General features: G+C 40.2%; 1 protein-coding gene and 2 long non-coding RNA genes across 4 annotated transcripts in view; 2 read left to right on the forward strand and 1 right to left on the reverse strand.

The window, feature by feature from the left end:
* LOC136010039 (uncharacterized) overlaps positions 1–26486 on the reverse strand; it is a 101403-nt gene that overhangs the window by 70876 nt on the left and 4041 nt on the right. Inside the window, exons 1-2 of one of the 2 annotated variants that reach the window (XR_010610743.1) lie at positions 2281–2659; positions 1774–1891 (exon numbers count right to left, since the gene is read on the reverse strand). This is a non-coding gene — a long non-coding RNA (uncharacterized LOC136010039). Of the gene's footprint in view, positions 1–1773; positions 1892–2280; positions 2660–26486 lie in introns of those variants that run through there. The other variant, XR_010610742.1, reaches the window with a different exon arrangement.
* PLAU (plasminogen activator, urokinase) lies at positions 3308–12726 on the forward strand. Its single transcript, XM_065670635.1, has 11 exons — positions 3308–3410; positions 4975–5086; positions 6074–6131; positions 6311–6415; positions 6939–7104; positions 7438–7523; positions 7625–7814; positions 8445–8599; positions 9563–9703; positions 10266–10414; positions 11538–12726. The coding sequence occupies exons 2-11, from the start codon at positions 5027–5029 to the stop codon at positions 11730–11732; spliced, it is 1305 nt and encodes a 434-aa protein (XP_065526707.1). The 5' UTR covers positions 3308–3410; positions 4975–5026; the 3' UTR covers positions 11733–12726.
* On the forward strand, positions 15913–17179 carry LOC136011127 (uncharacterized). The gene is made up of 3 exons (XR_010611219.1): positions 15913–16050; positions 16694–16831; positions 16907–17179. It is a non-coding gene; the product is annotated as an uncharacterized LOC136011127 (long non-coding RNA).

Consider the following 26486-nt stretch of genomic DNA (forward strand, 5'->3'; position numbering starts at 1 on the left):
CTTGTTTATGTGCTATGCTCCTATTAAGCAAGTAAATTGTCCCTTGCAAGGTCACTCATACCACTTCCTATAGCACCTCTCCTTTATTCAGAAGTCTTTCCCTCTTCCATCCTGCCCACAACTCTGCCAAATTCAGGTAAGAAACAAAGTGATGAAACCACAGACATGCATAAGGAAAAAGATCTTATCAGGCGAAAGCAGAAAGTGGGCTCTCAAAAAGGAAAAACTGTTCATGGGTCTGTACAAGGGTTCCTCTCTTAAGCCTCACAGGTTGTCATTAAGCAGTGTCTACTGGACAAATATGTTCCATTGAGAGTCTTTCACTAGGCATTTCATTTTGTTCATTGTTCTTCCCAAGCAACTTTGATTTTGAGTTACAAAGACCTTTTCCTCTGTTCTATCTTGATCTTAGTCTGGAGAAAGAACACATGTTGCAACAGGGCTCTTCTGAACTCTCAGGACATGGGGTAATGAACAAATTCTGGCCCTGAAGCTACTGAAAGTCCCTTGGTAACAGAACTGGTCCTGTTTCACCCCTCCCACTGGGTCTGTGCATTTCCTACCTGTGCTGGCAGGTCCAGATTTGAGGTCAGGCAGAGGTCTTGCCAGGGATGCCAGGCTACAGATTTTCCAAGGTTTCTGCTTTAAGGCAGGCACATAAAAGGGTCTAAGTGTTTATTTCACCTGAAACCTCATTTCAGAGCTTGCTGTGCTAGCCATCAGCCAGCTCAGTGAACTCAGGCACTGGAAATTCTCTCAGCAGTTTCTGCTTTCCTGAGAGTCACTTAATGCTCATAAGAGATCATGCAGCCTTGCTTGCCATGAAATGACTTGCAGTACCAAAGTAAACTCATTTGCAGCCAGCATGGATATCTCGCTGCTAAACCATAGTTTCAGTTCAATCATTCCCTATGTAGGTGCAAAAAGGAATTTGATAGCACTGAAGGGATACTGCAAACATGCCAGAGTTTCTGATCAATAACTGTTACCACTCTGATTGAAACAATGTGACACATCCCAGGTCACTTCTCCTGATAGCTTTTCAGGCACATTTCATTATTGAGAATAAAGTAATACAGTATTTCAGCAAAATCCAACTATATGACAAATAGAAGAAATAGGGATTTTTAATCTTTCTGTACCTTGTAGAGTGAAGACAACAAATGTTTTGGGCTCTTGGACCTGGGAAACAAGTATGAACCTTCAAGTTTTAGGGGAAAAATGAGAAACAGGGGAGATCTATGCAGCTTGGTAGTTCAGACCATTCCTCACACTTCTACAGCACCTCTTAAGGAACAACAAATGTGAAAAGGGAAACCCAGATGCTCTAGGGTTGGCTCTTTTTCCAGAAAGAGTTTGAGGAAGTGACCATGTCCTAGCACCTCTGCCTTGGGAGCATGGAGGAACAAAAAAAGGAGCTGTCCAGCCCTGATGAACCAGCTTTTTCCTGACACCTTGTCCCTTCCCTGTTCAATCAAACCATGACTATTTCTTAATTTATTACATGTAAAGTTGGTGTATTAAAATTCATATGTAAATGCTACAGATTGCTATTAAAATCTGGATTATCCCCCACCGCTGGAATTTATTCCCTACGGTAAATTTGCTCTACAGTCATTCTTCTAAAGTGAAGAGAGTGCCATGAGGATTCTACCTTGATGTTTTCTGCCCTGTCCCTCAGAGGATCTAATTGCTTGTGATGCTGATATATTCAGTCACCACAGAGAGAGAGAAAAATTATTATCTTGTCATTGAGAAAGTTTTGTTCCTTACCTATGTTTATTTCTGGTCTTCCAGCTTGGGCCATTTCTCTTGACTCAGTTCCTATCATTCAATGAAGTGAATTCAGCATGCTTTCAGCAGAGGTCTGTTCTGACATGGGCCTGAAGGTCTGAACAGAAAGAAATAGAGAATGTAAATGGCCAATACCCAAATAAAGGTATGGTTACACCACAGAATTGACATAAATAGAACAGAATCATAGAATGGTTTGTGTTAGAAGGGACCTTAAAGATTATCCAGTTTCAAACCCCCTGCCATGGGCAGGGACACCTTCCACTAGACCAGGTTGCCCAAAGCCCCATCCAGCCTGGCCTTGAAAACCGCCAGGAATGGGGCATCCACAACTTCTCTGCCAGTGCCTCACCACCCTCATAATAAATAACTTCTTCCTCATATCTAATCTAAATCTACCCTCTTTCAGTTTAAAGCCATTACCCCTTGTCGTATACTTACATGATAAAAGGTGGGGAGGAAAGAAGAAAACTAAGCCATACTCACATCAGTGAAGCTAGATATCAAACACAGAAGGGTGGTCTCCTTAAGTTCTGAACTGTCCACTTATGAAAACATTCATCTTGAAAGAAAAACAGGTCAAAACCTGCTCTGGTCCAGCCTCTTAAGAAACAGCTCTTCATCAGCTACACAGCCTATGAAGACCTGCCTCAAGTTAATCACCTGCACTACCTGAAGCTAAAGTCTATGAATATACCCACAAATACTGAGTACTAGTTGGCTGTTATTCACTACATTGCTACACCATCACAGGACAATGTGAAAAACCACATTTGACTGAATTGCGTTCTTATAAAGACACCTGTCAGTCTTATATCCACCTCTTACAAAACTACCCTGTTTTGAATATTTTTTTGGAAAACAGAAATTATGGGAAAGCCATGACCAATTTCTGGGGAGCAAAAGATTGCTCAACGCCAAGGGAGCTGTAAGTAGCTTTGGAGAAGATGAGTTCAGCCCCGGCTGTGACCCAGTGCCCTAATAGATTCCAGCTGGCAGGAGGAATGTTCTGCAGCCCCAAACACTCTGTTTCAGCTGGCAGCAGGTCTGATAACACATTCTGGCCCAATACCCCCTCCCAGTGGGCTGTGCTTAACCCACAGCTGAATCAATTTAATTCTCTAGCAGTTATTAAATCATCCGTACTTCTCTCATTATGGGTAGCCCCACATGAATAAAATACACCACCCTTGTTTGCATCTCTGGGCATGTTTCAACACAAGTTATTTTTCTCTTAGCTGTCGCATCTCTTTTAATGCCTTTAAGTACTACTGACCGCCGCGGGGCAGCCCCTCGCAGAACGGTCACTTCCAACAAAGCCGTTTGCTCTCCCCATTCTCCCCCACCCCCCGAAACCAAACGAGCGGCATTTCAAATTCCCCCCTTGAGTCACTGCAGCAGTGCCGTGTTTGCACCAGCACCGGCGCCGAGGCACTTGCAGGTCCCGGGGGGCAGGCATGGCTCCGCCCCAGGGCGGTGGCGGCAGCGGCGGGCCCGCCCCGGCTCCGGCCTTTATAGCGCCCGCTCCGCGCTGTGCGGGCACCGCTGCTTTGCGCTCGCACGGTAGCTGAGGTCTCGCACCGATATCGTTGTATCGTCGTTCGACTCCAGCGCTGGTAAGTGCCGCGTCCCTGGGACCCGAGTATGATTTCGGGGTGACAACGCCAGGCCAAGGGCAAACACAATTAAGCGGTTGCTCTTTAAATTAGAAGAAGGGGAACCTCTCGGGTGATGCGGCATCTCAGCAGCGGGGAGATCTGCACTGCATCCTACTGTCTAGCGTAGTTTTCACAAGAAACTTGCAGCACAGCTCTCTGCAATGCCAGGGTTGGGCCTGGGAAGCTAATTATGGTAACAAAGGGCAAACTACTTGCAGAGCTGCCAGCTATGCTAAAGATAATCATCTTAGTATAAGTAATGCTTAGGGAAAAACATACTTGCTGAAATTTCAAGTGAGCCTGAAAGATGTGCATGTGCTGAAGCATGATCTGCTTTCTTGTGTTATGAAACCTCCTTGTGAGTAAAGGATCCATCTACATTAGCATTTTGGTTTGGATCATGGCAGGTTTCCTCAAGTGAATCCAGTGATCTTCTCTATTCCCTGTGTTGTGGTTCCCTCAAGGTTGTGTCATTCCCCCTCACCCCCCGTGGTTTTAGAATACTTGCATTGTATGTCTTTCAAATAAAACCCACTGGAACACATGCCCCAAGCAGCAGCAGGTATTCAGTCTGCAGGACCAAGCTAGAACAAGCCCCTGTAGCAACCTCTGAAGCAGTGTGGGGCAGGTCTCTGCCTACTCTCTCCTATTGCATTCACTGCTTGCTGATGTGAAAAGAACCAAAATTCCTATGGAATCTCTTAAAAACAAAGTTTTCCAGTGTTCTGGAGCTGAGGACACTTAAAAAAAAAAACAAAACTAACAAATAAAACAACCAAAACCAAACCAAAAACATGGCTTATATTGCAACTTAAAAAGTAGATAAAAAGACATATTGGCACTCCATAGCTCTTTCCCTACTGTTTTTAAAGGCTAGCTCTTTTTAGCAGTCACACCTGGGAAGGTTGCTATATATGTTTGGCTAGAGGATCCAGCTGCATATAAGAAATCCAGACAGAATGTGTTCCAAGCTTTTCTAATCCTGTAAATAAGTGAGGTAACACCAAGACTGAACTCTTCAGTTTGCAGTGGCCAGAAGCAGCTGCTGAGGTGTCTGGGCTTATGCAAGTGCTGGGCATCAGCAAGGCACAGTCAGCATCTATAGAGGTAATGAAAAATAGAGCTTTCCCTTGTGTAGCCTTTACGTGGATGGGTGGTGATAATCAGTTAAACAGGTACAAACAGCTGGACAGCAGCTAAATATGTCTGCCAACTTCCAACTGTGTTAGTCCGAACTGCTGAAACTGAGAATGGATTTTTTCAAGTTTCAATTTTCCTTTTATCAGCTTCATTCAAACTTTAGAAAAAGTCTGGCTGTATTGTTAACCGTGCAGAAATGCTTCAAGTGATAACTTCTAATATAATATATGGAAATAACAAGCAGATATTCCACAGCAGGTCAATGCTTAATTCTTCTGTCAGTTGTGTTGTGACTTATTCTGAAACCAGCTGAAGGCAACAGAAGCAACAAAGCTGGCACTGCAAGCTATGACATGATGCAAAGTTCCTCTTTTATTTTCAGAATCAAAATATTAGGGATAGAAGAGGAACGAAGTGAGACGTTAACTAAGAACATGAAGTTACTCATCTTCCTCACAGTAACCCTGGGCTTGCTTGTCACGGGACTGGAGTCTGTAAGTTTTGAAATAAATGTTGGGGGGTGGAGGGGGTGTCCACTTGGAACCACTTCTGGTTTTAATTATACTTCTGCTTTGGATGGTGTAGCAGGCTTTTGGCTTGAATTTTGGTTTTGCTGCCTTTGCTTGTACATATGCATCTGCTGTACATATACCTCCAAGAAACATGTTTTGAGCCCTTTAGTTTTTCTTCTGATTCTGTTCCACCCTAAGATGTCTGCCTGCATTTAAATAGTGAAGAATTCATGCAATAAGAGAAACTTAGCTATTATTTTTTTTCTTTTAAAGTAATTCAGATCTGGACACTGAGTACTAAGAATTCAATGATATTTCATGGAGTTGGGTATTGGGCCATAACTAAATTTCCACATAACCTGCTTGAAAGTGTGATGCTAAAAGAGGTGTAACAAATACGAATTTGAGCATCACCTTGTATGGCAGTTCATACCTATCAGCAGAGCCATTCACCAACACTATGGAATTATATTGTTACTACTGCTTGTTTTAGCTCAGGCAACGCCACTTGACCTCTGGGAGAAGTATACTAAAGACCTAATCTTAATTAATTCCATGGAGAATATAATATTCAACCTGCAAAGCAGAGGCAGGAACTGAAGAACAGAGCAAGAATCTACTGTACTATAAATCTACTGGCTTTTGTTCCATGGCATGAATGTGAAGCACTAAGGTCACTAAAATGGCAGAGGCAGCTGGAGAATGTTGCACCTTTGCTGCACTGCTTGGTGTTTGAGAGGGAAAAGCTTCTGTGCCTGTTCTAGGGACCCTGATCAGCTGTTTAGATCCTTATTGCAGAAATTGCTACAATGATTTGATGCAGTGCATCAGCCTTCTGGAGCTTTTATAAAGGTGTTTTGTGGGTTTTCTCTTCCCTTCCCAGTTCTGCTTTGCTCAGGTATGCAGTAGGGAAGATAATCAAACCACATAAACAAAACTCTCCTTAATTCTTTTTTTCTTTTCTCTTAGTTTTATAGCAAGAAGTACTACTACAAGCTCCCGTATAAACACAGATCAGATCACAAGGGTAAGTATCTGCCTGTTCTGCTTGAACCTAAAAAGAACTTACCTTGCAAGTAGGTCTTGATGTAAGGGGAAGACTCTTAATGATACTTACATGCCTAAAACTTAGTTTGCAACTACATGTTACTTTACTTTACCATTTAAATGTTTTGTCTCTAATTAGTGATGTCTTTTACTTAACAGAATGCCATTGTTTGAATGGAGGAACCTGCATTACCTATTACCTCTTTAGTGGAATTAATCGTTGCGTATGCCCTGAAGGATACACTGGGATTAATTGCGAACTAGGTAGAGTATCTATCTAAACACTAAATTGATTGAAAAGATAGCAAGAGATGGGTAAATCATGAATGCAAAATGCCAAGTGAAGGTATTATCCATAAGCACATACATTGGAAATCCTTTAGTACTTTATGCTAAGTGAGCAGAAATAACTAATACTGTTGCAAAATTGGTATCTCTAACTTTTGTCCCTGTCTCTTCACAAATGTTGCCAACCTCACAAGTGTTTTAGTTTGGGGTGAAAAAAGTGAACTTCTTTGGGATTGTTCAGAAGCAGAAGAACTGATCACATTGTGAAGTAAACTGAAACCATTAAAGAAGCAATATGTATGCTTTAAAGCATAAGATTCTTGATACTCAAAATTCAATAAGAACAAATTTAATAAGAATATGAGGTCCAGATTTTGTGTAGTCTGTTGTAATAAAGTGTAATGAATTAACCCATTTCTTATTAAAAGTATTCATACAGATTATTTCTGTCTCAGAAAAATCAATAAGAATATGCTGCTAATGAAGTTTATTTTATCAGACACCACCAGCATGTGCTACACTGAGAATGGGGAGGATTACAGAGGAATGGCAACAGAAGATGAATGTTTGCCATGGGACCTTCCCTCGGTAATCAGGAGGGGTTATTACCATGCACATACAAGGAATGCTTTGCAGCTCGGTCTGGGCAAGCACAACTACTGCAGGTAAGAAAAGCATTGCTCTTCCTGGGATGACTTATATTGTCACCGCTGCAAAAGTACCTCACATGATGGTACATGTGCTTAAAAATAAACAAATACATGAATTTTTACTAAAAATACTTGGAATGTGGCTCTCTGGGGTTCTTGCTTTCCACTGAAGCTTATCATACTGTGAAACTCCCAGTATGCGACAGTAATAGGTAGTTGCAAATTTTCTCTGGCATATCTTGCAGCAGAACACTTCTGCCCTTTACAGGACGCTTAGTTTTCTCTGAAAAAAATGGCAGTACCTTAGAATTCTGTCTTTATGAAAAGAATGCTTCCTTTCTCTTCCAGAAACCCAAATGGAAGGGACAGGCCCTGGTGCTACACCAAAAAGGGATTCACCATTCAAGAAACACCTTGCAACATGGCAAAGTGTGGTAAGTAACATCAATTTCAAGACAATTGATTATTATTATTTTTAATAGCACAAGCTCGGTACAGTGTTAAGAACATCTGAACAAACTTTCTCTTTTTGCAGGGCATGCATGTGGTCAAAGAAGCATGAGCAAGTACTACAAGATTGTTGGTGGAAGCCAGGCAGAGGTTGAGTCTCAGCCCTGGATAGCTGGCATCTTCCAAAACATAAGGGGCAGTGACCATTTCCTGTGTGGTGGCAGCCTCATTGACCCTTGCTGGGTGCTTACAGCAGCACACTGTTTTCATAGTCCGTAAGTTTACCATTCCACATCCTTCTTATTTGCAACTTTCTTCAAGTGATTTCTTTGCATGCTGCTCTCTAAGCAATCCTTCAAAATGCACCATAGTAAGAATGCTTTTTTGAGCAAACTGAGAGAGTAGCTGTAACCATTGAGCCTTTGGGAGTCCAAGTACAGCAAAAGGAGCTATAGCAAGATAATAACATTTTGGTGGATTATGCAATTAAACAACTTTAGCCAAAACTGGAGCTAGGGTTTCAGTTTTACCTTTGCTGTTCACAAAACTTAGTTATTCTGAGAGGTGAAGAGCTGTTGAGCAATACACTTATGGGTGGATTTTACTGTTCTTGAGGGAAGCTGATCTTCCTAGTATCTTGCAGAGGATTCTCATCACCAGTGCCTGGCATTAGTAGCAGCTAAACTAGGCATGCACTTCAAAATGCCTATTTAAGGTAGATGAATATCTATCTTAAAAATTGGGATGCTTTCTTTTAGAATACTCCATTAACTTTCAAAGCTGACTAAATTTTGTTTTTTCTTGTCAGTGTTAAAGTGAACATGAAACAGAACTGAGACTGTATCTAAGCTGTAGACCTTGCTCTCAAACTGGTAATCTTCATGAATCTCTTTACTCTCACTCAGGTCAAAAAAACCACAAAACAAATCAGCTTACAAAGTCTTCCTTGGAAAGTCTATGCTGAATGTTACTGATGATAAGGAGCAAGTGTTCATGGTTGATGAAATCATCTCTCACCCTGACTTTACAGATGACACAGGTGGCAATGACAATGATATTGGTAAGTGTCGTCTTAATAAGAGCCTTTAAAAAAACTGAGGGTAGCCTAAGGCTGTGTAATTGTGGCATACATTTTTTTTTAAAGAAGTAGAACCAGAGATGAGATAAGATAAAATGGAACAGGAGCTAGGCATCTCTGAGAACTAGGCTTGTGCAAAGAGCAACTTTTTCACTTGTGTAAACTTGGCTTGTGACATGTCTGCATTATTTGGTATGCAGTCAACTATAAGCCTATCTTATCTCTGGACTTGTATAAAGTGTGGCTCTTCCATAAGCACTGGTGGCAGCATCCCACTTCTATCTTTTTCTACGCCTACAGAGATCACATTATGTATAGAGAGCAATGAAAAATGCATGCATAGTAGGTTTCATCATATAGTAGTGAAATGCCATATCAAGTACCACATTAGCCAAAGGCTATCCAGAATTAATCCGGACTTTTAGTCTCTCTAGCTTTCACAAACTTATCCCTAAGCCAACAAAGTCAGAGATTGTTGCAATTTGCACTCTTGCAATTAACACTTGGAACTCCACTACTCATTCCAAATTCCTGCTGCTAAGGAAAATGACTCAGACTAGTTTATTAAGCCCTTCTGGTGAGAAGAACAGTATAAACTGCCCCCTCTTCAGCAGGGCAGCAGATGCTGCCATCTACAGGCAGGCAGGAAACTGAGGTTTTCAAACATCTGAAGATGCACTTGTAGAATAATCTTCCCTGAGCTATCAGCTCCTATCCTTCCAGGAAGGAGGTTCAAGATGGAATGTTTGCTAATTCTAGTGCTGGGGAAATTAATTTTGTTAACAAATAATGATCCACTGTAATTCCAAGAGCGATGAGATGAACCATATATAACCAGAACTGTAATAGAAACTATTCTCATTATCTCTATCTAATATTCCTATTGTCAGAGAACTTGATGGGGTGGAAAACTAACTTTACAAATCTGTCTGACTTGTTTTGTAGCTTTGATAAGGATAAGGACAACTTCTGGACAGTGTGCAGTAGAATCCAAATATGTCAGAACAGTCTGCTTGCCAGAGAAGAACATTTATTTAGCAGACAATACCCGGTGTGAAATAGCTGGCTATGGGAAACAAGAATTTTGTAAGTGAACTACTTCTTTCCAGAGTTTTACTTCCACAATACGGGAACAGATATTTCTATAGTATGATCTGCAAAGGATTAAAAGATTCTTTTCTGTTATTCTATGTACTCCCTGTGCATCTTTTGAACATGCTTTGCTATCATCTTCTCTGGTTATCCATGGCACTTCCTATTTCATGCTGCTCACTTACAGTCATACAAAGTAAGCCAAGATGTAAAACACGGCAATATTTTAATTGTTGATGTGAGGAGTAAGAAAAAAATTAAAGCTGTGTTGGAGGATTAATAAAGGATTGCACTTATACAGGACTTCCTTTATAAACTATCAAACTCCTTCTCTGAAATATAAGCTTTATAGTTTGTGTTTGGCTCACTTGTTTTTCTCTTTATAACTTACTCATTAACAGTGAAATTAAGCTGGAAATAAGAGCCTCAAATTGAAAATGAAATGGCTACACAAGCTCTTTTCAGAGCTGAAAGTGGATGTTCTGGGGTGTTTGTTTTTTGTTGGTTGGAGCTTTTTGTCTTGGATGGTGAAAATAAGTTATCTTCTTATTTGCAGATGACATCTTCTATGCTCAAAGACTAATGTCAGCCACTGTAAACTTAATATCACAGAGAAAATGCAAGCATGAGTACTATGACAGTATCAGAGTTACTGACAACATGGTCTGTGCTGGAGATCCCATGTGGGAGACTGATGCATGCAAGGTAAAACTGGTTTGTTTTATCTTCCAAATAACTGTGGATGCATGTACACTATAGGCATCAGCTGCTGGTATCTGTAATTCTACTAGTCAGAGGAGTCTCTCCATGTAGTAGGAATTTAGTATGTCCAATGGAGTCAACCTATAGTGTGGCCAAACATGGAGGAGGGTTGGGACCTAGAGTTAAGTTCAGACAGCCTTTGGAGATGCAACAATAGTGATGTCTCAGCCATTGTTGTTCAAGGCTTTAATTATTTGCAATACTACACTTATTTCCCTGCACCCTTAGTGGGCAGAGTGGCCATATGATCAAGTGAAAAGAATAAGTGTTGTCCCTCTGTCCATAAGGACTTGAGAACAATTGATTCTGTGAAGAATTGGGTGTGTGGTCTTTAACCTTATATCACTGGCCTATTATATGGCATTATAAACTTAGGATGAAGTGTTATGTGCAAGGTAGCTACTTTCTCTGTTCCCTGCTGGGATGGGGCTAGAAAACTACTTATGCTACAGACTGTTCAAGTCACAGCAGATGCTGAGCCTTCTGTTCTATGTATGCAGCATTCTTGAAAATCAAAACTTTAGCTTGTAGGTATTTACTAGCTTGCTTCACTTCAGAAAAACAATTGCGGGCTCCCTGTTACAAAGGCTCCATCTGTGGAAAATAGAATCATAGAATCATAGAACAGTTAGGGTTGTAAAGGACCTCAAGATAATCTCATTCCAGCCCCCCTGCCATGGACAAGGACACCTCACACTAAATCATCTCACCCAAGGCTTTGTCCAACCTGGCCTTGAGCACTGCCAGGGATGCAGCACTCACAACCTCCCTGGGCAACCCATTCCAGTGTCTCACCACCCTAACAGGAAAGAATTTCCTCCTTAGATCCAATCTGAACTTCCCCTGTTTAAGTTTTAACCCGTTACCCCTTGTCCTGTCACTACAGTCCCTGATGAAGAGTCCCTCCCCAGCATCCCTATAGGCCCCCTTCAGGTACTGGAAGGCTGCTATGAGGTCTCCATGCAGCCTCTTCTTCTCCAGGCTGAACAGCCCCAGCTTTCTCATCCTATCTTCATACAGGAGGTATGGAGACTAATGGACTAATATGTTCTTTTTCTGTTGCCAGGGAGATTCTGGTGGCCCCATGATCTGTGAATACGATGGCAGGATGATGCTTTATGGGATTGTCAGCTGGGGAGATGGCTGTGCAAAGAAAAACAAGCCTGGTGTTTACACCAGAGTTACCAGATACCTAAATTGGATTGACTCCAATATGAATGCAGTAATTGCCAAGAGCCAGTTTGTTCCTGAACCTAAGTGACTTTTCTACAGCTGGACTCAAAGAAACAAGATTAAGCCTATACTGATGCCAGGACATTAATGTTCTGAATGTCATATGCAGCTTTCATTTCAAATGCTCATGTGGCCTGCCACTAGCATCAGTGTTCCTGAGACAGAGAGGTGGTCAATATATTATCTTAACTACACTGAATTACCTGAAAACCACTCACTGGGAAGCTAAACTATTTAACATTTAAATGAGTATTCCCATGCACGATATTATGCATATCAAGTTATCTACTTCACTTATGAACCAGCATTTGGCCTGGAAGTATTGGTACAGTTTTAATTTATTTAATTCAAGTATAGATTTTATACAGGGCCTGAGTTTAAAATCTTTCTCAGCACACTGAACAATACTAAGACTCAAGTCACAGAAGTCTAACCTGTTAAGACCAGTACTGAGAGAGTGATCAGGATTTGCATCAGAAAGAAGCAGCATCAGCATTATCACCACTAGTATGTGAAGGATTTAAGTCTACTTGGACTAAGGTGATATTTGCTGCACACGGTTCATTGCTATAGACCAAATGTAGTAAAACCTTGAGGATGGCACCTATAGCTGTGTCAGCATTACACATTCTTAAGAATACATTAATAATTGTGCTACAAGAAGGCATATTGGAAATGTGACTTCCAGGTCCCAGGTGAAGGTGTCTGGGTTCCCTGGAAAGTCTGGTTGTGCTATCTCTCTATGCATGCACCTATGCAGTCAGGAGAGGATGTAAAGGCTTAGCCCTTGCTGACTGCTGTGGATGCCAGAAGTCAGAACTTTATTTCCATTCTTTTAACTGATATTATATGGAAACTACTTTTTTTCACTAGTTTTATTTTTTCACTTGTCTTTGTTTTATAGATTTGAATTGTTTGTATGAGGGCTGGAACCTCAAGCTTTATTTAATTATTTTTACTGCATTTAACTTATTGTTTGTATTATGGATGTTAATATCATTAAAGAAAACCCTTTGTTCTTATGTGTCCCTCCTCTCTTGAAATGGTGAAGGTATGATTCAAAAGAGAACTGCTACTACCGAACTGTAGAGTCCCTTGGTAAAACATAAATAGTTGGACTCCCCATTTATTTAAGCATCTAATGTGAAAAGAATGTCTCCTGCTCTAGCTATAAAATCACATTTAATGAGATACAGAGCTTAGATGCTTAGTACTGGAATTCATCCTGATAGCCTGCTGCACATGCTTCAGGATTCTCCTCTAGTGCTGTGTAACACTAGGTGAACTTGTAAACCAAAACATCTTGTTTAGGCTTTACCCTAAGGGAATACAGTTCTAATGCTCCAGAACTATGCTCCAGTAACATCCAAATCAAGGGGAGCAAGAGATTGGCTTCAAATGTTCACTCATTAACTTAGCTAAAATGCTACTGTGTGTTGAAGAGTACAATGAACCAGTATCATAGAAAAGTCCTGAAAGCAAAGCAACAGTTTCAGTTTTCTTCAGTACAGTTTGTGGATGATAATTCTGAAGAAAAACATTTGCAGTTTATCTCAATTACTGTTAAGCACAATCTTAGGTGGTAGAAATAAAGTCTAAACAGCAGACTTCATTTATATTTCAGTTAAATTTCTTTTTCTCAAGAAAGAGGTCTAGCCCAAACAGATTTCATGATAGATAGTGTGAAGAACAAAGACCTACTTACAACCAACTCAGTTTGTAATTCTGGACAACGCATCACTACCAAACTCAAAGTTGTTACTGAAGCTATGTTCTTTTGTTTGGGCAGACAGCACAAGCAGAAAATATTCTTAAGGTCTGCTCTCTTGGGTGATTAATGGCACACAGTAAAATCCTAGCATTGCTTCAGCATTCTGAAAAGCCTATGTTGTCTGCTTTGATTTTGTTTCTTTAAGGAAGCTATAAGATGAGACAGACCGGAGGCACTGCTAAAAACAGTGTTGGCAGCAAATTTACAGAGAAGAGTTTGTATTACAGCATTAAGTTGTCATATATTTGTGTGATGTTTGCAATAGTGAAAGTAAAAGGCTTGTATGTATCATAACAATATTCTGCCAAGCCTTAAATGACTTCCTACACTGAAATGACCATCATGGAACAAATCAGCATCTTGATTTCTGAAGTTAGCAGTCACATCCATCCTAACCAAATAACACAGTAAGCCTGCAAGACTCCGACAGTTACTGGTCAAAAGCTCCCAGACTGGCAATTTGGCTTGCCATTTTTTGGCCAATTTTATAAAAAAAGGCAGTACCCAAATGTTTTGTTAGTTATTCACCTCTTCTCACAAAGGCAGAATTTGGGGTTAAATTACAGGACTACGAACAAAATTTAACTGATTTTCCTAGATCAGACCATGTTAACATCTACTCTCTCACAGTGATTTTAAGAATTCAGAAAAAATTCTAATGTGTATGTGCAGTCATTCCTAATGGAGCTCTCATAGAAACCTTTTGGTTTCAGGCACTAGCTGCTTAATGATGAATGACTACAGATTTCAGAATGACTACAGATTTCAGAAACGTTTTCAAAAAGCCTCGAGCAGGAATTTTCTTATGACCTAAAAGCAGTGTTCTAACTACAAATAAACACAATTGGTTCTTTTTAAAAGTACTCACAGAAACATCTTGGTCAATTCTTTTTGGTCATGGTACATACACAGAAGAATGTAAAAAAACTCTCAAGAGAGGTTTTTTTGGGGGGGTTAGGTTGGGTTTTTTAATCAAATAGAGATGAGCTAGATAATTCAACTTACTGTTAGACTGATTGATGTCTTACTTCGTAGTAAGGCAATTGTGAATGAAGAGTTGCTCAGGTAAAAATTGATCTATAGCAATCCTTTAAAAAATCAAGGGAAAGTGCACAAGCTAAGTTTTCTCCTTCCAAGATGCACACAGTTATTTGTGAGAAGCATGCTACATCTTGTAGCTCATTGTAGTCTGGGTAAGTGAGCCTCACATCAGTGAGGAACATGAATCTTAATGAAGTCTCGTCGTTTAGAGTCAAGACAGTAGCACATAATGTCTGGACTATTTCCAGCTGTTACTGTTAAGTCACATGTCTTTATACTTCAATTTCCTTCTATAAGATGGGTAGGACAGTATTTCCTTTCTCCCACAGATCTACCTGGGTATGATTTTTCAGGAGGAGGAAGAGCTGACAACTCTGTGAATGTACATCCCAATGCTGCACAGGACAGCAGCACTACATAACAACGACAAGTGCAAGGTCCTACACCTGGGTGGGAGCAATCCCAGGCACAGCTACAGGTTGGGCAGAGAAGAGATTCAGAGCAGCCCTGCAGAGAAGGACTTGGGGGTGCTGGTCGATGAGAAAATGAACATGAGCCGGCTTCAGTGTGCGCTCGCAGCCCAGAAAGCCAACCGTATCCTGGGCTGCATCAAAAGCAGCGTGACCAGCAGGTCGAAGGAGGTGATCCTGCCCCTCTGCTCTGCTCTTGTGAGACCTCACCTGGAGTATTGTGTGCAGTTCTGGTGTCCTCAACATAAAAAGGACATGGAACTGTTGGAACAAGTCCAGAGGAGGGCCACGAGGATGATCAGGGGACTGGAGCACCTCCTGTATGAAGATAGGCTGAGGAAGTTGGGGCTGTTCAGCCTGGAGAAGAGAAGGCTGCGTGGGGACCTAATAGCAGCCTTCCAGTACCTGAAGGGGGCCTATAGGGATGCTGGGGAGGGACTCTTTGTCAGGGTCTGTAGTGACAGAACAAGAGGTAACGGGTTAAAACTTAAACAGGGGAAGTTTAGATTGGATATAAGGAGGAAATTCTTTCCTGTTAGGGTGGTGAGGCACTGGAATGGGTTGCCCAGGGAGGTTGTGAGTGCTCCATCCCTGGCAATGTTCAAGGCCAGGTTGGATGAAGCCTTGTGTGGTATGGTTTAGTGTGAGGTGTCCCTGCCCATGGCAGGGGGATTGGAACTAGATGATCTTCAGGTCCTTTCCAACCCTAACTATTCTATGATTCTATGATTCTATGAAATGATTACTGACAGTTGTGGCTTGTGAACTGTGAGGCAATGCAACCTGTGGCTGGGATCTGCAAACAGAAATTTATTAGTAGAGGTTGCCACTGTGTGTGGTAGTTATTCGGCGAAAGCATGCTGTTTGTGGACTGCTGATTAAAGTTTGTTTGAGGAGTTAAAATTGCCTTGTTTCTAGAGAACGAGTTCAAGATATCTCCTGTTAGAGACTGTGAGACTGGAGACTGCGCAAGAAGAGAAGAAAGGCACTGCTTCACCACTTTTCTAGAGAGCAGCTAGCAGAGCAGCCTGACCAATGTTGGCAGAGAATACCTTGGGCACAAAGTAAGCAATGGTAATAGAGTTTTAGTAAAAATATGCCATGTTTTAATTACGTCTTTTGGGATGCTACAGCTTTCTCACTTCAGTATTTCTTTAATTTGAACATTTATCAAAGTAATAATGTCAACAGATTTCAAACAGGAGGAGAACATAAATGTCTTCAGAATCATTGAATAGTATTGCAATGAATGGCACATTTGTTATCGCCTTCTATGGTCTTTTTCTATGAATAAAGTTAATACAATTTGAATTCCAACTTATTCCCATCATTATAAATAAAAGTAAGAATTAAAAAGGAGTGATAAACAAAACTTGCATTTAGGTGGCTTTTATTTTGAAACTTAGGAAGCTCTAGAGAAAGTACGAATAATGAGACTCTTGAGAGCTTCAGTTTACGTTAGATAAACTCCTCCAACAAAAATGAAATCTTTTAAATAAACATACAGTGTACTTACATCTCTGCTTTGGCTGCTATAATACTTCACATACTCTTTCAGTGTTCCCTGCGTGACTTTGGCCCCATAACTACAATATCATCTCACTGGCTAGTTATCAGAGCCTGGGAAGAAGATGAGAGCTTTGTTTTGCAAAAGTTTCTCTTCCTGCAACAGAATGCACAGGAAACATTTTCTTTCCCTCCTTACAGAGAGAGAAGGGGTTTTGGTGCTGGTGAGGATGAAGAGAAGCAGCCTGGAGAGCTGTGCATGGAGCTTGGCAAACACCATTGCAGAATGACAGGAGAAATACTAGAGAGAGGATGTTTTTGGAAGATATTACATATCTGGTGGGTACTAAAATACATGCAAGACAAATGTTGATATCTTAAATTTGCTCTTATGCATATCATTCTTGATTTCAGAAATATGGCAAGCAATGGAAAGAAGTACAGTGGGAGTCCAGCAAGTATTTAGAAGCAGCTGAGAGGTGGCCATCAGCCAGAGATCATACTCTCAGAAGCCAACTAATACGAAATCAAGCACCTTTTAATCTGCAATACTTCTGCAGAAGAAACATAACAAGCAGTGAGAATAAAGCAGCATCTGATGTGTCCAGAGTTTAATCCGTCAGTTTTTAAAAGGAAGTGATGTATCCTGAATGGACACACCACTTTGCCTTATATAGCTGAAGCTTTCCTTGTGGGATTGAAACTAAAATGTGACTCAGCGTGCTTCAATATAAAACCTGTTTTAAATAAACTAAGTTATGGTGAAACATAATGTAGAGTCACCTATTTGTGGCATACCAGCTCCCTTTGGAATCGTATGCATGGGAAGATTTCATTTGTGCCTATTGAAACCTGAACGAATTAAGAGCGATATGATTATTTGGTTGCCAAGCCTTTGGCTCACTTCTAACACTTGACCGGAGCACTTGCTTTGGGGCAAATGGGAACAGAGCTTAGCCATGAAATGAGAATCAAACCTTTCTGCATTCATCAGGCTTGTAAGGTCAAGTTCCAGATACCTCCACCGCAGGCCAAAATATTATAGTGACATACTGGAAACAATGCATATTCATTAAAGAGCAAATCTGGGTTCAGACTTGCATACCCCTTCCAAACCCACCACATCCCATACAATTATACAAATGGGCAACCTGAGCAGAGTTTGGATTGTATTGTTCAACCTCCTGGCAAGCGAAGGAAGTGGAGCTTTAAGAAGTAAAAATGCAAGAAATGAATAGAACAAGTGCTATGTACTTTGTGAACAGTGAAATGAGATGTAGACCCACAAATCAAGCATGAAAATATATGCAGACCCACATGAGCAGTATGCTCAGTTTCTGTGTTCTGTTCCATAGCTACAGCTAACAAGTTGACTCATTCAGATTTAGGCTGCATTTGTCTGGTAAGATACAATAATGATACCTGAAGCTGGGAAAGGCTGCAGGTATACCAGCATCCAAACAGAAATCAGAGTGAGCTTAGCAAACCAGAGTTATCTGAAATGAAAAAACTGATAAAGACAAACAGGAAGAACCAAATATACAGATGTAGATGAATGATGACTGTTATTAAAGCAGATTCAGAAGGTGCAGCAGAACACAAGCTGTATTCAAGTCAACAGTATTGAGTAAAAAAGTGTAAACATACTGACACATACACCAGAGCACAGTCTGTAAACCTAGGGACTAGGGAGCCTGTGTCTTGTTTCGAACACCATACTTCTTTATGAGAACACAACAATAATGATCAGCAGTCTAAAACATGGCAAGGAGAAAAGACTGAAAATATTTAGTTTATTTTATCCAGAGAAGCAAAACCTACAAGAGACATTTTCTTCAAAGGGGGAAAGGTTGTGGCAGACAACGGAATAAACCTTCCTCTATGTCTTCAGGAGATAAGGTGAGAAGCAAAAAACCTAGTTGCAGGAAGGGAAACTGAATCAAAGCATGATGAAATTACTCTACTGGTAAGAGTAGTGAAGCATGACAATAAACGACGTAGAGTGCCATTGAACCTCTCTCACTGGAACTTTTCAGAACAATTTTGACAGAAATAAACCAGTTGGTTTGGGCCTTTGCAATAAAAGTGGAAGAGATTTTGAGAAATCATCTAATCTCAGGTTCCCTGTTTTATTATGAGGTAAACGAACATGCCCAGTGACCAAGATGACTACATGAAAACACAGACACCACAGGGAAGTTTAGAAATAGTATTACTCAATTTAGCCATCTTTTTAAAAAGTAACTTAAAAAAAAATGGCTCCTATGAGGACAAGTGCTCTGGATTTCTGAATGAGCAATTAAAGGCAAACTTCTTAATGGCGGACTAATAACTTTAAAAAGTTTTGAGAAAACCTCTCAGTAACTCTTAACAAAATAATATTCCAGACAGAACAAGAACCAAATTAATTGCTTCCATGTCCCATTGGGCAAAATATTTTCAATGAATAATATGTGCAACTGGCAAGAGAGTAAAATTATTATCCCCCATTGGATAGAGGAAACATTATTTCTCTACTGAATAACTGGAAAGTGGTTTGTACGTAATGCTATGACTTGGCATCATACGCATGAATTACCTCAGTATGTTTCAAGCTGGAGGCCTTTGGGTGTGATAAAACTTTCCAAAGCACAGTATTATCATAAGGAGGCAATCACGAAAGAAGCTGAAAATCACAGGCAACGACCAGACTTTGCCAGTCACGGGCTTATGCATTTTAGGATCTGATTCCTATTTGGTAACAGTATAATTCCAGACAACCAGATGGACACAATTACAAATAAAAAACGTCCTCAGACAGTTTCATCATTTATTAGAAATGAAGCAAATTATCTCTTTGTATCATGTCAGTATCTCTTGTCACAGTTCTGATGTTCTGAATTCAGTGTATTCATAACTTCATCTCCAGTAAGTAAAAATCACCACTTCCCAATTCTTCCTTAAATTTTCTTATGCTGTAGCACAAAACTTTAGCCTAAGTTAAACCAAAACATCCTCAAAATGTTTTGTTTAATCAGAACATCACTACAGCTGTTGAAATTGCAGCTGTTCCATCAAGATCACAGCGTGTACTTGGCATTACTACAGCACATCAGCACCCACGATAAAATATCTTCACTAGAGTTCCAACTCCTTCATCTTCAAATGCACCTGCAAATTCTGACACATTGCAATTGATGTCGTTGAGTAACCCTTTTATTTTTAAACATGCTTACGTGCTATATCAGTAGCAGCCCAGCCACATGAAAAACTGCCTTGAACAGGTACCCTTGACTATCTCAGTTGTATTTTGGTCTAGAACTTGCTATACAGAACCTGAACCAACACTGCAGAACAACAAGCAGCTTTAAGTAGCTGCCTTTTGTCTCAGAAATTATCCTGACTAACAATCCTCCAGAAAAATCAGAGAAACCATGAGATTCAAATCACCAGCAGATTTCAAGTGCCATCACTCAACTGGGAAGGCATTTTTACCTCCTTATGTGCTTAACATCTGCTTTATTTCTGGAAGGATCTTAGCTGTCATTTTAAAATTGTCATTCTTCACAGAGCTTTTTCCTAGGCATCCTCATTTTGGTGTTTGATTTTACTTTGAATGCCAAATGGGGAGTGGTGAAGGGAGAGGGAGAACTGAGGTGGAAGAATCTCTCAAAAACATGGGGTAGAGTCTATCACATGAAGACTGGGCACAAAGTATCCAGTTTTACAAAGGATCACTGGAGAAACTGAATCTAAGCTTGGCTGTTTCATTTCCCTTACGCACCTTGCATTTAGGATCAAGTGTACTTGATCACAGACATCACATTTTATATATCATCTTTGTGACACTTGCTAGTTTCATTTCAAACCAGACATAAACAGATGAAGCTGAAATTGTTTTCAAGAACAACCCAATTTCATCTAAAATAACTGTAACTAGGTTTATCCTACATATTAAATCTTCTGGCACCTAAGGACACTTCTGCCTTATATTAACTATATCCTTTTTCACGATAGGCTTGTTTTAACACATGTAGTATCAAAAGCTGTTTTGTTTATTTCCTGGGGAGGCAAAACAGAGACATTTATCATATTTGGTAGCTGAAACCAGGCTATGGAAATATTTTTAGATGGTCAATTCGACTCAGCCTTAAAACTACATTAAAGGGACTTTTAGAACATTTAGGAGGGAACTGACATGAATTACTAGCTTTGCTCTAAAAAATTTGGAACTAGTTTTGTTCTAGTATTAAAATACATATTCATATTCTAGTCTTAAATACAAATGTGTCCTCTTGAAGCATGAAAACAATCACATGGATAGAAAAATACTGACTATTCACAGAGGCAACAAAGCTGTCAAACATACAACCTGACAAATGATGGGAAGGAGATGAAGAGACAATGGACCCCAGCCTCCCAAAGGTGCTTGCTTAGGAGTGCTTTGAATTGCAAAGCTTAAAAATAAAGTTTGTCACCTGACTGTGATCTATGTCAGCAATGTTTTATATCAATAAGCTTGCAATAATAACAAAAAGATTTATTATTAATTGCAGCATTGAAAATGTCAGGAGGCAGCAATGGTTAAAGACCTCTCAGGAACTAAATACAGGATCTCAATGAAAATATACCAGATTAAAGTGCCAGGCTATAAGTGTCTGTTCTGGTATATCTGCTAATAGACTTTGTATCAGCATCAGAAAAGAGACAAGTATACAGGTATACTGAAATTTGACAGCTTTCACTACACTGGTTTGTAGTTTTGACTACATTGGTGTAAATAGGTTAATCATCTTTCCCTGGTTGACAATTTTACAGCTATAAAGACTGTGTAAGTTAGAAGGTCTGAATTCCACAAATACATGAGCTCTTATGCTACATTTTTTCCCACCATTCAGTCATGATAAAAGCTGACATTTTTACAGACATTTATATTATATCATGTGTGTATATATATATATATATAGAAAAACATATTTCACAGATTTAATATCAAAGGATCCTGTGGATCTCTAGCATTTGAGCTCCTGCATTCTACAGCCAGAGAAGGAAGATATATCTGCTGGTATATGCAAGTTTCTATAGGGACAATCAAGATCAGATGTTATTTATTTATTGTTTTTACACCATCTGGATATCTGTTATAGTCGTTCAGCCACCACAACTAAAATTACAGTCTATGGGCTCTTCAAATGGAAAAGAGCATTTCTGTATGAGCTTACTCACTTAAAACATTACTAGCACCTCACTCATGTTGTTGGTATCCCTGCACAGGAGCCAGGGTCTCGTTTTTCATATTAACAGAACTGTTGCCAAACAGAACGGTTAGAATTGTATTTTTAATTACAGAACCTTGCTACGAAAACAAAGATGCATCAAGGCAATCTTTATACAGATTCAGCAACAGAAGTGAAATTTAAAAGCCTTATATCAAAGATATGGGTAATCAGATCAATTTGGAGGTTTGTGGGCTAACAGAGAAATAGTATTTTAAAGGGAGAATGTAAGTATAGCACTGAAGAAAGCCCCCAGCCTCCAAAAGACACCTTTATTATTGCATGATCTGCAAGAGCAATCGAATTTTCCTTTCCAGATTTAATTGTACTTGTTCGGGCCAACTTCACCTCTTGTTTTACAGGAAACAATCTCACACCTACAAAGCTCCCAGCACATAGGGCAGCTTCCCTATCTTTAAAGGCCACTATTCTCTATTAAAACTGGTGGGAACACCAGAAGAAAAAGTAATTAGGTCACCCATTGATTGGCCTAGATACACTCAAACTTCGATGGGTCGCACTCCCTTGTTTCCAAATCTATGCTTAGGTCCTGTGCCTGCACTCAGTAATTGGGCCTGTGAGGACAGAGCACCTCGTTTCCCCTCCCTGCACCCTTTGCACAGAAGTGCCACTAGATGGGGCAGCAGCCCCAGAAAAGGATAAGCCGCCTCTCGCAGCTAATTTCCTGAGCGTGAGCACGTCGCTCACACTGGAGTGGTTTCATCCATAGCATAACCTTTGGTCCCTTTCCACCTCAATACTTATGAACGGGTGAGCAAAGGATAAACAGCAGGTACTCAGCCATTTACCCGGCACTTCTTACTATGACCCTGCCAAACAAGACTGTGATTCCCCACTGAGATTTATAGTCGTGCATCTTCCTGATTTACGTAGCTTTCAGGCACCACTAGCACACTCCACGGCAGCAGAGGAGCCAGAATGCTGCCCTTGTGAGAATCCCTTGTCACAACAAAGCTAGTTATTTCATGAACGACAACAACAAAGCCAGTTATTTCATGTCATACTCGAAGGAAGGCGTGGAAACAGTGGAGAAAGTATTTAAGAAGAAATTGAAAAAGCGCCCTACAGTACATTACCGTTTTGCTCCACCAATGCATGAGTTCAACTAAAACGGCGTAGGCGATGATAAAGTGGTACGTAAGATTGAAGTGTACACGGCAACACTAAATCTTTCCTACGAGGAGTTACAGCTCTAATTGTTCTAAGCGGGAGCGGTGGCTGTGATCTTCCCTGAGCCGCTCTAAAGCGCTACATCATTAAAACGTGCCTGTCAACCGCGGCCACCCCAGAGCATCTGCCGGGAGCGTCCCGCTTCGCACCCCGCCCACCAGCAGCGGCTCCGCTAGGGGCGCCCGCGCTCCTAGCCGGGGCCGGGGCGCCGGGGCCAGAAGCGGCCGGGAAGGGGAGCCCCCGGCGGTCCCAGTCATAGAACGGTTAGGGTTGGAAAGGACCTTAAGATCGTATAGTTCCAACCACCTAGTTCTGTCACACGCTACACTTGGAGACAGTACTTTGTTGTGCAAGAGTTACAACAACATGCTGCAATTTTCTTTGCATGGCTTGAATCTCTTGGATTTGGGATGTTGAAAGTTTTAACAAAGCTCATGGAGTTTCTACAGGAGCTTGGGGAACTCAGTCGTTGAGTGCTTGTTGATGGTAATGCAGACACCTTAAGGTAACAGCCAAAAGGGGGTTTTATAATTTACTTTTCATGGGTCTTCACATCTGATATCTGATATGTTCAAGCAGGGAAGCAAAGTGCTGCCAAATGGCTTGACAACATGCTTCTATCAGAAGGTATATGAACATTTTCAGAACACACCTGCTTTTACATTGGGCAATTATTGTAATTTATTCAGGCATCAAAACACAGCTAAAAAGACAAATCTTATCAGTTTGCTCCAGAAGTTGTCTCATCCCAAAAGTAAAAATGGCATTATAATATCAAAATAGCTGACACCATGATTTACAGAACACCCAGGCACAAAACACTTGCGTATGTTTAACAAACACGACTGCACAACCCTGTGGTACAGGTGTCTGATCTATTATCTGTTGCCAAATTTTATGAAGTCCATGATCTGAACATTGGGAGTCCTTAGCATCTGGATTTGGGAAACATGAAGCTGTTGAAACAGCTGTGACTGGAAAACATACATTGTAAGGTCAAAAAACTTCTTCAGGCTCTGATTTATCAAATGTACATATTTTTAAATACACTGCTATAAGAGAAATATGGAATATATGGAAAAGATAAAAAACATCCTAGTTCATCATTCCATTAAAGAGCACATTGTAGATTATTTTCTCCTTGACATATGAGCAGAACTGAAACTGATCAAAATGGACCACTTACTTCATCTCATTCTCAAACAAACATGGCATCAAGTAAGAATGCCTGAGATAGATATTCCAAATATCTCACAACTTACCTACCCCCATTAGAAACCAATTTTGTAACATTTAAATGGATTTGTTACATACTCTCTTAGGCTGTTACAAGAGCACAGCACACCAGAATTACCCACTTTCCAGGCTGCTACTGATCTTCATTATGGATCAGTTACATTCTAAAATGATGCCACGTCATTCATTCCTTTTATAGTCTTTTCTGCCACAAGAGCATGACATACCATGTTTTGTAAGCAAATGAGATCAAGCTGTGGCAATCAGCACTGAATCAGAAGTTAAAAGAGGAGGTAGATAATTTTCATCATCTTCAGTAATTTTCAAAATTATTTCTAGAATTGATATCTTTTGCAAAAATTAGTGGTTCAGATGCCAAGGATAAGGAAGTAGGTATATTTATTTTCTTACAGGATAAATTCTGACTGAAAATTAGAAGACAATTTAGTGTAGAAGAAATATTTTCTAAAGCATTCAGTTATAAATTAAATGACAGGTAAGAGTAAGTAATTTCCTCAGCAAGGTGTATTTGACCTATTGGCATATGCTACATAAATTCAAGATGGCATCACATGGGAAAAATCTCTTCCATGCAAAAGATTAAATAGCCGTCATTTCCAGGCCTTGCTGGAGCATGAAGCTTAATGAAGAACTTCCTCCTATTCCTGCCCAGCTGCACACTGTGTGGCAGCCTTCCAGTGTCTTTGAGAAGGTTATTAAAGCCGTAACAACGGGAGATATGTAACATGTATCACTGGGGTACTGAACAGGGTACAGAGAAACGGTGTCTTCCAGCGTATGTATGAGAATTATGCAAACACAGATTTACTGGCTCCCATAAGTTAATTCATCTATCAGTGTCTTTCATCACGGACAACTTCTGATTTTCCCACTCTCTGAGATCAAAGCCTGCTGTGCCTCTCATAGCACTTACATAGTTGATTGATAACTTCTTCAGATCTTTTGCAAGAAAATGCACGTACACTGCTATTCAGCTATCAAACATCCACTTGTCAAACTTCAGTATGAGGTGGTCAGTCTAAATGTAGTTACAGATGCTGCAAGAACCAGGGGTGTATCTTTTGTACTCTGGATGTACCTCTGGTATCTTCAGCCCAGGGCCTACTCCAACTTGTGTGTCTCCTTTCTGCTTCTGTGTTTGTCCATCTCTAAAAATAGGTTTGACTGTTGGCAATATTTCTCTATTCAATGGTTAAGTATTTTTACCTTCACACATTCAAGGCACATTATGCAAACATATATAGAATAGATTTCCTTACTATAAGAAAGTGCAGAATTCCATTAGAAGAAAAAGCACTATGTGCCATGAAGAGATGTTTTTAAAAATCTGGCTCTTCACTGTTTTTTATATAAAAAACCCCATCCAAGTATGTCCTTATTATAATCCTTTCTTAAGTAATCAGAGATTTGTAACAATGAATTTCTTTCCCCTGTTGTGAATGTATGTTGATAAAAACATCATCTTGCTAGAAAAGAAACAACAGAGTTCAGGGCTTTTTGTTTAGATGAAGACTGAATAAAGCAACAAACCCAACATTAACAACACTAAAGTCAGCCTTGAAAGCATTAATCAACTTGTCTCAAGCCTTAAATTTGAATTTCCAGTTCTTTGTTGCTTCCTTAGAATCATATCTTTGGGCAATTAGGAATTTTGTGAGCTCCTGTAATCACATGTAGAAGCTGTTATTGCCACCAGTGAAGAGACAGGTAAGTGAAGCTAAACTGCAGGTAAGCAAATAGCCTTCAAGGAGAAAAGCAAGTGTCATTTGCTTATTTAACATATAGTTCAAATGTGTCCATACACAAGTTCAAATGTGTTTTGGTCTGGCATACAATTCAAGAATTAAAGAAATGAAATGGGAATGCTATCACAGCACGCCCTATACCCCACACCTGAAATGACTGGACAGGCAATATAAGAAAAAGAAGGTGGAACTCAGAGGCAGCAAATTAGGCTAGAGCTGCAGTTTGCATAAACCTTTCAAGAATGGGTGCATGTTTTGCTCTGCTAATGAGCTGTAAAACAGTGATGTGCTCCAAATAGCCTGTTTCATGGGCAGGATAAGATATGCAAACCTGGATTTCTGACCAAGATGTAGAAAAGCTCTTTAATTTATGCTGTTGTAGATAATTTGTAAGTGTAGGGGGGGCATCCATAATCTATGTATTTTTCTTTTCCTGAGGCTCTGCAGAGGCAGAGTACAAGGAGAGGATGACTTTCCAACAAGACCTCTGAATGGGTGGGTAGCTGGAGAATATTGGGACCCTACTTCTAAAGAGGTATAGACTAG

The sequence above is a fragment of the Lathamus discolor genome, chromosome 3 (assembly GCF_037157495.1).
Source record: "Lathamus discolor isolate bLatDis1 chromosome 3, bLatDis1.hap1, whole genome shotgun sequence".
NCBI classification, from domain to species: domain Eukaryota; kingdom Metazoa; phylum Chordata; class Aves; order Psittaciformes; family Psittacidae; genus Lathamus; species Lathamus discolor.